The 12,094-nt window shown below is 41.8% G+C and overlaps 1 protein-coding gene across 1 annotated transcript; it reads left to right on the top strand.

The window, feature by feature from the left end:
* The first annotated feature begins 1,594 nt into the window (after positions 1 to 1,594).
* Positions 1,595 to 9,715, top strand: entpd5a (ectonucleoside triphosphate diphosphohydrolase 5a). Its single transcript, XM_072690414.1, has 13 exons — positions 1,595 to 1,880; positions 2,680 to 2,759; positions 3,252 to 3,395; positions 3,887 to 3,962; positions 4,727 to 4,762; positions 5,294 to 5,382; positions 5,469 to 5,548; positions 5,651 to 5,712; positions 6,151 to 6,252; positions 7,514 to 7,657; positions 7,768 to 7,824; positions 9,290 to 9,405; positions 9,632 to 9,715. Exons 1-13 carry the CDS (start codon positions 1,595 to 1,597, stop codon positions 9,713 to 9,715), a joined length of 1,356 nt encoding a protein of 451 aa, XP_072546515.1.
* Positions 9,716 to 12,094: the final 2,379 nt, after the last annotated feature.

Genomic DNA, 12,094 nt, shown 5'->3' on the forward strand with positions numbered 1-12,094 from the left:
ATGGGGAAATTTTACGTTAACTGGGTGGAGAAAATCCCACTCTAAACTGCATGGTTCACTTGAGGTCTCTTTGCCTGAAGCACCACATCACAGCTCTTCGCATGCCTCAAGGCAAATGAAGAAACAGCCAGCAAAATACAAAGACGTTTAAAACATTTCTGTTCCTCAGCAAATAACCTACTTAAACAGGAACGCATAATCCCTCATAGTTCTCATGCCTTCTTTTTAAGTGAGCCTGAGGATATTTTCTCCTGTGGTTGTTGCAGTCAGAGATGAGTGGGAGGTAGATGATTTCTTGCATGCTTTTTGCTGCTTGTGCCAGTTCCAAGCGGCATGCACAGGAGTTTTGGCAATTTACAGAATATATTGTGTCATTCTGAAGCTAGTTTCTTTCATTTGTCCTCAAATAACCTTGGAGAGGTATCTGATGATGGTCTTGAATATGGGCAGCAACACAGACACAGATGCTCAATTTAACGGTCTGCAAAACGTCAGGTGGCAAATGAGAATACAACACAAGTTACCCCCATGTCCCACAATTACTCACAGCAGTGTCTGTGTCCAGTCGTTCTGCTTAAGCACTTTCAGCACTCTAAGTTTAATGATTATGGTGCAATTTTAATACCCTCGCCACAAAGTCCCACAATAAATTAGATAATGTCTACGTTTCTTTACTCTCCTTTTTAAACAAAAGAAAAAGGAAAAAGCCTGCATTTAGACGTTATGAGATGAATAATAAACTCAAATTAGCTACATCTTAATTAGCAATGCAACACTTGGTAAGAAGCATTTTAGGATCCTTAAGCAGCCGATTCGTGACACCTCTGCAATTCTGGGGGGAAGGAAGCTGACTTAAATTAATTGGAAGTTTGCAAGTGGAGGCTGAAAGTGTTGTCAAGAGGGAAAACAGTAGTTAAGCAACAAAACTGACTGCAAGTAGCAAGTAAGAGTGCAAGTTTTAATTAAGTACACCCATAAAGAGTATTTTAGGAGCAATGCTCCTAGTCTCCATTCTCCAACCTGTTTTGAAGTCTTAATATATACTCCTTTTTTTTCTTTTTTAGGAGTCTTTCTAGTTGCCTTCAAGCCACTTCAGATGATGGTGCTGTGGGCTGGTGGGGGTTATTGCCTGTTGTAGCCTCTCCCCAATAATTGAAGAGAAAAGAAAGCTTGCCGTTTTAGCAGGTATTCCTGACCCATTCTTTGGTTTAGGGAGGGGAAGGGATGATGGGGGATGGCTCCTAGAGGACCTGAGATGGAGAGGCTCAGGATTGGTGGACGGCCTTGCTCGGTGTGGCCCCCTGCCAAGCCCTTATGTCTTTATATACTGTTAACAGATGACCATCCAGTCCTGAGTGTGTCTGTGTCTTCACCCTCTCTCTTTCTCTCTCTGCTGCTCTTTCTCCTCCTCTCTTCTCCTCTCCTCTTCTGCTGACCTTCATCCTCATCCTGCACACTCCTCAGCTTTCTTCTTCCGCAAAAGTGAGCAAAGAATCATCCAACACTCTTTGCTCCATTCAGAACAGTTCCTTCTTACTTTCAAAAGAACATCTAAGAGAGTCTCCAGTTGCTGAGTGTGCCGGCTTGTGAAATCATGCCACAGCAGATGTTGCTCCTGTCTTTGTGGCTTCTGGCTGGCTTCTTCCTAGTAGAGGCTACATACTACAGCCAACATGTGTACAACCTCCGCCACCGCACATACAGCCACCGCGCCAGCAACATGGACAACCAGCTGCCCCCGGAGGTACCCACAGAGCCACCCGTCCAAGTCGAGCCTCCTCGTCCATTTAATTACAGCCGTACCTTCTATGGGATCATGTTCGATGCCGGCAGCTCCGGCACCCGCATCCACATCTACAAGTTCATTCAGAAGGACCCAGGTGAGTTCTCTCTTTCTTACTTCTTGGGCTTCCTGTGAGTATGTCCTGTACTGACCAAGTCTGTTTTGATATATACAGGTAAGTCTCTTTGTCAGTCATGGATTTGAATGCCTCTTGCTCCGATTGCTCGTCTTCCCGGTCCTAAGTAACATTCATTCTCAGGACTCAGCACTACTGCATGAACTCCGAATGATCCTTCGGAGTCCCGCCTTGTAGACTCAGCTGACTCCTCTCTCTCTCTCACTCACTCTGTCTCTCCCCCTCTCACTCGCTCTCTCTAAGCAGACCTAGTGCTGTCTCCTTGCAGTGTCTGGGATTACTGCAGCCTTATTCGCTGTGTGGTGCTAAGTCAAATAGAAACCTCTGGTTGGGGAGAGAAAGGGAGATGTGCAGGCGGAGGAAGCGAGAGAGAGAGAGAGAGAGAGAGAGAGAGAGAGACATGCAATGGTTTGCACAGTGAAGCAGTGTGATTAAACAGAACACAAGCAAAGATTAGTGGGTTTGGAGAGTGATAGCGTAATCCTTCTATTGACCCGTGTATCATGTGGAGACATGGCATCACCTGATGGTGTAAACTCCAAATCCAAAGAAACTGCTCATTTGCCTGTCTGGAAAAATCTTGGTGGTCACCATTTGTGGTCCGTCTACAATGGGCAAATGTCTAGGCACAGGCAGAATAACCTGTTAAGTGTTGAAGACAGGAGATGCGCTGTGCACAGTCCATTCTTCTTTTGATAGACATCTACAGTCGTTTCTCCTGTCAACCTTATGTGTATATGTGTGTGTATCTCTCTAACAGCTGGGCTGCCCGTGCTTGACAATGAAATGTACCATGCAGTGAAGCCTGGACTTTCTACGTATGCTGATAAGCCTGACGTGGTAAGCCTACAACATTACAACAACTACATTAATAGTGAAGATGTTGTTGCTATTACATCCTAATAGCTCAGAAAGTTTTCCCCCAAGCCAAGACAGAGGGGTAGTGTAATTTTTTGGTCTTTTCCCCCCCTCAAATTACCACCTAAAGAAGAAATTATCAGCACTGGTGTAGTTGCGGTATGGAATCTGAATTCCAGACCGTCCAGCAATGCATCGTTTCACTCTGCGACCACACAGTTATTTTCATAGCAGCGTATGTACTTTTCCAATTTGCAGCTGACCACGTAGAAACACAAGTTGATTCGCTGTAGACCAATAGTGCTACTGCTGGGTTAGACCTCATTTGTCTTTGGACATGCAGTCAAAAGTTCCACTCTTCGTTGAAGTCCTCAATTTGCAGCTGTGGATGTTCACCTGTTTGTTATTTGGTCATGCTCATAAAGCTTACAGTATATTCTGTCTCCAGTTGATCAAAGTTGTCTTGTTCTTCAGGGTGGAGACACCATCAGGCAGCTTCTGAAGGTGGCCAAAAAAACGATACCCAAGGAGGAGTGGAGGCAGACCCCCGTGGTACTGAAAGCCACTGCCGGCCTGAGGATGCTGCCCATGGAGAAAGCCAGAGCCCTGCTGGATGAGGTGAGGCCCAGCGCTCTTTCTTTCTCACTCCCTCGCTCTTTTTCTCCGTTCCTCCTTACCTCAGACTATTTGGCGCTGAAACCGAACGTCCCGCCAAAAGACAGGAAGATGTTAACCGCGTTGTGTGCGAGACGGAGGAAAAGAAAGAGAGCAGGAAAGAGAGCGGGGAGAAAAAGAGAAGCTGCTAGTGCATAGAAAAGCAGCTGTTCTGAGGCTGTCTGGGGCAGAGGGGGCCTGACTGGCTTTTGAATTATTGTATTTTTTCGCCACCACAGCAACCACAGATGTGGTTTCAAACTCCCCCAGTTACAGGCAACTTTGCCCAAGATTGATTCAGTGCACTTCCTCCAAACTCCAGATAAAAGGGGTTGGTTTAGCTCAAGGGTTATGTTTTTCCTCTGCATATTCCAATATACAAAGCACTGAAGTACATCATAAACAATGTGCAGTTGTTGCGGTCCCAGACTGAAATGTGTGCTTTCACCCCCCAGGTTAAAGAAGTGTTTGATGAATCTCCTTTCTTTGTACCAGAAAACAGTGTCTCTATCATGAATGGCACAAATGAAGGTACGTTTATGCAAGTCTTATTTTTCACTCAGGCAGGATTTTCAGTTCTCCTGACACAAGGTTGCTCATGTAAACTTTGAAAGCCGCCTCCTGACCCCATTCTTTACCGTGAAAACCTCAATGAAACAACTTCGTCTAGTCATCCTCCCACATGTCACTCTGTATTATTAAATAATTCTCCACATCCTCCTTTTTATTTGAGATGACATATTTTTTTTGCACAGTCTCACATGTACAAGTCATTACCTGCTTTTATGAGGTGTGAGTAATATCACATCTCAGACATGTCTGATTACCTGGGCTGGTCCCTGATGGCCCTGAAATCAGGATGCTTTTATTATGAAATGAGATCTGACCTCAATGAAGAAACATGTAGTGCATGTACTTCACATCAGCGTGAGCTCTCTGGCAGAGCCTGAAACCACTAATAGCAGGGGGCAGAGCTATGGCAATGACTCAGCAATGGCCCCATATCCCAAAGTAGGGTGTAGGCTGCCAGCATCAAGAAATCATACCTTGATAATAGAGAAGCAACAGCTATTGTTATCTTGAGATCAGTGCTCATCACAACAAGGCTACTCAAAAGTGCTCTCTAGGCATAAATGCGTTAAGACTCAGCATCCGCTTTCAACAAATTCTGTGTTGATATGTCTGCACAGGAAACTGCCATCATTCAAAACGCAACATATCATATCATATCATAACATCTCATCTCTCTCTCTCTCTCTCTCTCTCTCTCTCTCTCTCTCTCTCTCTCTCTACAGGAGTGCTGGCCTGGGTCACAGTGAACTTCTTGACAGGTAAAGTACTGCTCATGTTTGCTGAAGTGGTGTCAGCGTTAGCTGGTGGTCAATGGTTAGGTTGGAGTCTTGGGTTCCATGACTCATCCCTCACCATCTCCACTAGCTTTCAGAAATCTCACTGTAGGAAGGGCTGCCCCCCCCCCCCCCCTTCTATGGAAGAGTTCAGTCAGTCAAGAAATGCTAATGTTGCTAACAGTGAATGAAAGTCAAAAGCCACAGCTGGTTAGCATTATGCGGATGACACCATGCTAATTAGTGGCTACAAGCTTACATTCTTTGGTAGCCATGCTAGAATGTTTGGTCAAGCTGTTCCGCTAGAGGGAACCCTGACTGTTGAGACATGGAAACTTCAGTGTGGTTAAAAAATGGTGTGTAAAACACGGGAAATACCTTTTATATATAATTTTACAAGCATTTCCATTAATTCATCAACGGCCAGTAAATGGACAGTACCTTTTAGTTATGATAGACTCTATTTATGATAGACTCACGATTTTTATACAATATTGCTGTGCTTTTGTGTTACAGGTCACTTGTATGCCAAAACCAGAAGAACAGTTGGTATCTTGGATCTGGGCGGAGGCTCAACCCAAATCACATTCCTCCCAAAATCAAAGGTAGGTCTATAGTCAAAAACATGTAACAGCAGAAATAAGAAGAAGAAACAGTGTAATGCAGTTTCATTGTTTTCTTCCTCTTGCAGAAAACAGTGCTGACGGCTCCTCCTAGCTACATTGCTCGTTTTGACATGTTCAACAGCACTTATGAGCTTTACACTCACAGGTGACCCACTGAACCTGTTTATTCTGTACAGCCATATTACACAACTTATACAGCTGTCCGTGTTTTCTGAACATCTGTTTTTTAACATCTTGCCTTATTTAGTTACCTTGGAAATGGAATCTTTGCAGCCAGATTGGCGACTCTTGGTGCACTTGGTGCAGATGGTAATGGCTCTTTCTGTCTCTTTTTAATATAGTTTAAGGACCCTTGCCTTGTAAAACAGACTTTTTCCTCCTTTGGTTTGACATAAAAATGTGGGTGTAAAAATTATTAGACATAACTAAGGATGTCAAAACATAACATTGTCTCTTTAGTCCCTACTCTACATCCATATGCAGAAACTGAGAAACTTTCTTTTTGTTAATTTACTGTATTTACATATATCCACCTATTCAGCCTTCAGCAGTTTAGCTCTATCCATTCATGCTTATCCATTCAAGTTATAGGGAGTGTTTCAGCTTGGACCTCATTTTGAGGCCCAATACGGGACAGCCAGCCAGAACACATGTCATTTACCTAGATCTGTGTTAGGATATGGCCATGTTAACCTATTTGCACTTAAACTATCTTTCTGTTTTTAACTCCTTTCCCTTCTCCTCCAGGTCTTGACTGGAAGGTTTTCACAAGTTCTTGTTTACCAAAGAAGTTCAGAGAAGATTGGACCTTCGGTGAAAAAACATACAAAGTCAGCGGAATCCCAGATGGTAAGAGATTAACGTGGAACGCAATTTCCACAACAAAAATACAAATAAATGTCGAAGCTTAGGTGCTCAGGCATCTAATGCAGTTACAATTTTAAAAGACTAAAGGGATTACCTAGCGCTGTTCCCAAGTTACATGGAGTGAGCAATCCATTACACAAGGCAGAGTTAAACTGACTCCAAGCCATTAATCTGACAGTGCTTTAGTGAGGGCGTCATTGTGGAACTGTGGAGCCAAACAGCATTGCAGCGTCTTGCCCGCTTCGTGTAATTGTCCACCTCTCAGCAGGCTTTTGAACAGTAATAATACTGTAAACATTGTATTTAAGTAAAGGGATAATTGTTAGTTGAGTGCCCAAATGATATAACCCTCCCTTACTGCAGCCGTGTAGCCAAAAGATGCTGGTTTAGACACACGCTTGGGATATTGCCCTTTTTGCATAGCTAGCAGCTTAATCTTGTTGGGGAATGGCCGGCAGAGGGGTGCTCTGCTAAGTGGAACCATGGTCGGCACATAGTTTCCTGCTGCCATGTGACTATTCAGCCAGCTCATTTCAGAATGTAGGCAGCCTATTTTGGAGCTTCATGAGGGGAAACCTCTCCCCTGAGGCGTTTGTGGTCAACTCTTAAAGGAACAGTCTAAACTTTTCCAGTCTTTACAGTTCTTTTTAAAAGGATTTTAGCGCTTGTTTTGTGCTGAACTGAGAAACCACTCAAAATGACCTCTGACAGGATTCAGTGGAGCATAAAATGAGGCACAAGGCATGTAAAAATAAGCTGCTCCCTGAATTCTCATTTGAATGTTGTGGGTAGTAATGTGTTCCTATATGTGACACAGGTAACTGAAGCTAGCTAGTGAGGCCAGACTTTAATAACTAATAAATAGTTCAGAAATAATAATAAAAAGTTCAATGAATTTGAAATCATACAATTATATGTGAATGTGAGGTCAGTTTTTTTGTGCTTGTGGGTATATAATACCATCTTTCAGCTGAAATTAATATAGCTTTTAGGTGGGAAGATTTACTTTTGACAAAATCAGTCAAAATCTCCAAAATATAATTTAAGAAATGAACACAACTAGGAGCAATATCAATAAAATGACATTACTTCAACAAAATAAGCCAAATACTTTGGAAAATGTCAAAATTCTTGGTTTATACATACATAGCTAACAGTGTTCACACAGAAAACACTGCATGGCATATATGGCAAATGAACCTTGTTATCGTCCATCAAATCTCATTGGATATTGCATCCACAGGTTATGCAGGGTACAAGCTGTGCTACTATGAGGTAATGCGGGTTGTGAAAGGGATCATCCACCAGCCTTTCGAAGTCAAGGGAAACAGCATCTTCTATGCCTTCTCCTACTACTTCGACAGAGCTGTGGAGTCCGGCCTGATTGGTAAGAAGTGCTGAAGTTAATTATTCGGATGTCCCTCATCCTCTTCATTTGTAGGCTGTAAGAATTTTTGAAGCTAGTTGGGAAAAACAACAAATCTCTCTCTTTTTAAGATGGCTCCCGAGGCGGTGTTGTGGAGGTCAGAGATTTCAAGAAGAGAGCCAAGGAAGGTAAGATGCCAAACTCTGGATGTTTTTTTTTCCTCGTTCATGAGAGCATGCAGGTCAGAGTCTTTGCCACACACACTGTACAAACATAAACTCTCTGTGCTTATTTGCATTCAAGGCTCCCGACAATCGCACAGGCTTCACAAAATGACAGCTCCGCCACCACATAAACACACCCTGCTCCTCTCCCACTCAAATACCTGACTCTGTGTGTTCTACTGCCTCTGCATCTCTCCAGCCTGCTACCTTGGCACTTTCCAGTGGCCTCTAAAATATGGCTGGGTTATGCAATTTCCCAGATAAACTAATGTCCACCTCGGTGCATGTGCTGCTGCCATGCACGGACTGACCATTACAGCATTCATGCAGCATTCCAAAACAGAGCCTGACACCTGAGATTGATTTATGACTTTTGGCTCTTGATCCAGATCGCATCAAGTAGTAAATGTCACTGAAGCGCCAGATTTATCATGAGGAGGAATGAGCTGGTGTCTTATGTAAGGCTTTTATTTGTGTAGTGAGAACACTGTCGCATGGTCTCGATGAGCCACTTTTGGCACTTGGGGGCATCCTTGGCAACAGACCTTTCTCTTTGGCTGTGATAGACTTGTTGCCCGATATCTAAGAGGAGGGACTGAGACTTCATGGCCCGTCCCGTACGAGAACACTTAGCAAACCTGGCGCAGCCTTTCCATTGTGGCTTGACACAGAGTTACAACATGCGCAAGCTAAGGCATGAAACAATTCCTTAGCACAGTCAGCTAAAGAAAGAGAACATCTCAGAACAATGAGTGGACCTCTGTTTCACAGTAATGTGACAGACAGGCATGTAGCAAATGTGAGGCACGTTGTTATTTTAGTGTGAGGCACTTCTTTCTCGAAATTAGTAGTTTAGGTTAACTTGGGTTAGAAACTAAATCAGTGCACAGTTTTCTAGATGGAACTAAACATACAAGCCTGATTTCGAATGAAAGGGAGGGAGATTTCTAGGGTGGAGTGGTCATTATTTTGACTAAATCAGTCAAAATCTCTTGAAAATGAATGAATATGTTAACAGAATCAGTCGAAATCTAATAAATCAACAGTTTAACTAAATGAGACATAATGTCCAGAATATTATTAATATCATTAAGCAAATTAAATGAATCTTTCAACAAAAAAAATATAAAATGATTTAAAAAGAATCAGTGAAAAATAAATATTTTACTCCTGTCTAAATTGGCCGATTATTTTGACAAGCTCAGAATAATTAAAATGTCATTTTAAGACAAAATATAGAGACTTTGAATATAATCACTGTAATATTTGCTCATGCTCATGCAGTTTTTTTACATTGGACTTCACTTTGAAGTAGGGTTCAGCCATTGCTCTCTATAGAAACATGGAAACACTATGTATTATTTTTTCATATATTTTTAGTTGACACTTGACAAACAATCTAAAACACGATCCTCTGTCTTTTGTTCAGTTTGCAATAAGATGACCAAATACCGGCCCATCAGTCCTTTCTTGTGCATGGACCTGACCTACATCACCTGCCTCCTGAAAGAGGGATTCGGCTTCAAGGACAGCACCGTTCTGCAGGTGGGTGTTGCCACTGTGTTGAAAAACAACAGCTTTCCTGGGCTGGAAATGACCAGTCGAAATTAAAGGGTGACGTGCTGTGTGTGGCATGTTGTCAGTAGTGAGTTGTCTGCATTAACGCTGCTTGGTAGAAATGTCCTCATAGGAAGTCTATTTGTGGCTTTGAATGGCAGCAAGATGATACATCAAGATAATTATGTATAATCTACCTGTTTGTCTCCCACAGCTTACTAAAAAGGTGAACAACGTTGAAACGAGTTGGGCCTTGGGAGCCACTTTCGATCATTTCCACAACCTGAACATTCACTAAGGCCTGCAGACTAGTGGGGAACCTCGCCGTCCACCCCGGGAAACTCTTCACCAAGTTTGAACCAGCCCTGCACTGCAGCCTCCAAACACCATTCCCTCCTCCTTCACTGCCATGCAAGCACCCAGAGATCTGTCCACAAAGAAATCACTATATTTTTGTAAAGATGGCCAGGCCAACCTGCTATTTCTACTGTACGTTTAACCCATGATTAGTTTATTTTTGTAACTTGAACGTTTACATTTTTTCCCCCACTTTCGTCTCACCTGAGGCGCTGCCTGTCTATTTTGGCACTCTTTGAGTTTGTGATGTGTAGTTAGGTTTAATGCGACTATTCACAGGTTTTCAAGGGCTTGTGCTGTGGTGCAGAATTAAGTAGATGCAGTGGGATATTTGCAATAAGGGGGGGGGCAGTTGCATTTGATTTGAAGGCAATGATTTGAAGGTCCATGTAAGATTTAGCTTATCAGTTACTACTAGGTATCTGTGTGTTAGGGCTTGCTAGTACTGTATTTGTACAGTTAACCAATGCTGTCGCTGTACAGTTATACAGTGTGGACCCAGGTATTGAAATTCACCAATAAGATTTAGTCAAACCCTTCCCACAGCAATGAACCCCTTTCAGGCTAGCATATTACACTTTGATTGTAGCTGGTGTTGCTGCAGTAGTTCATTTAGTGTTGACTGGACTTGTTGGGAATGTTTTCAGCATGCAGGATTGAAATGGGTGCAAGATTAATGGATGTGAGAGTTAATGAACTCATCACTGAACAGCATAAATGCTGTTGTATGTATTTATGTGCAGGTGTATTTATGTTTGTCTGTCTGTGGGTTGAGAATGTTTTGATTAAGTATTAAGGATTAGGATCTTCCAGTGGAGAATCTTATTCAGAATGCAGTGTAGTCCAGAACTAGGCTTGAATCCCTGTCCAGGAAACCAACCCATAATGCATACAACACAAAGCATTGCCGATTTGTCTTATTCAGAATTACTCAGGTTTTTACCGTCACTACAGAGTTGTCCGCTGATGTTAGTACACTGTTTGCTTCATGCTTCATACCCCCACCCACCCCCACCCCCAGATAACCTAAACACCTCCATGGGAGCATTTGTAAAGATGTGTGGCCTTGTTGCTCAATTGTGAATTATTGTATAAATATTTATTATATATGGATACACACCTAAATGCATAACAGTGCAGAATCAGTTCATTTACTTGTATCTATACATGACCATTTCAACAAACTAATCTTACTATGCCTATATATATATATATAATGTACATTAATTACTACTGTATATATCAACAATCAATGGTGATCATCGTTTTTTGAGACAAACAATTGTGTAATACGAGACGTGACCATGTACTGCTTTCTGTTTGTTGCATTTTGAAAAATGTAAAGCGTTAGATTTATACTACCAGACAAACATCCAGCAAATGCTATAAATATGCTTCAACCTCATTCAGTGTTGTGTATGAAATGTGTACATGTATCATGTCAATAAAACAAAAGTCAACACTTATTGCAGAGACTCCTGAATCTAGTCACAAACTATGTTACATGGAATTGTACATCAAAATATTTATGATAAGTAGGGTTGTTATATGAGAATCATAAGATACATGATATAGATCAATTTATTATCCTCTAATCCCACCCATAATCTGTAAGGGAATATTAATTTCTGTATGGTGTGCCGCAAAGTTGTATACTTGGCCCACTTCTAATTCCTTTAATTAGTTATTGATCTTAAACAAATACACATATAACAGTTAAATATAAATGTCTGCTACAGTCTACAAATATTTGGATTCTGAAAATCCTTTTTAACTTAAGATACTATGCCTAGTTTCTTGTGTTTTTATGTGCTATAAGTATCAGTTAAGTTCTGTTCTCAGAAGAACTGCTTAACATAAAATATGTATCCCATACTTAAAGGTGCCAAATAATGCATTGCTTGAGTATTTTAAGTTATTTGCTGTCTAAAGAATTAGCATTTGACATTGTTGGGGGTGAAAAATGCTCAATGCTGTTTGAAAATCATATTTACAACTTGGTTATTTATAACACACTCTTTTACTTTTTATGTTGGGGCTCCTGAAAAAAAAGGCACTGCGAGCACCCATAGTTGTCATTAGAGCTGTCATTATTTTAAGATTTTTATGTAAAACATCTGAATGATCTAACAGACTAAGGTACTGCCACTATGACCCAAGGATTATTGGTTTGAATCCGGGGTCATGCTGCCTGCCATCAGTAGCCAGAGGCTGAGAGAGCACACCCTGCTTTCCTCAGAGCATTGTGTCAGTGGAGGCATGTGTTAGTCCTCACAAAGTCTAAGTCATTATACTTTGGGGGGGTGCTAAGTCATTATTG

Source organism: Salminus brasiliensis, chromosome 10 (genome assembly GCF_030463535.1).
Source record: "Salminus brasiliensis chromosome 10, fSalBra1.hap2, whole genome shotgun sequence".
NCBI lineage: Eukaryota > Metazoa > Chordata > Actinopteri > Characiformes > Bryconidae > Salminus > Salminus brasiliensis.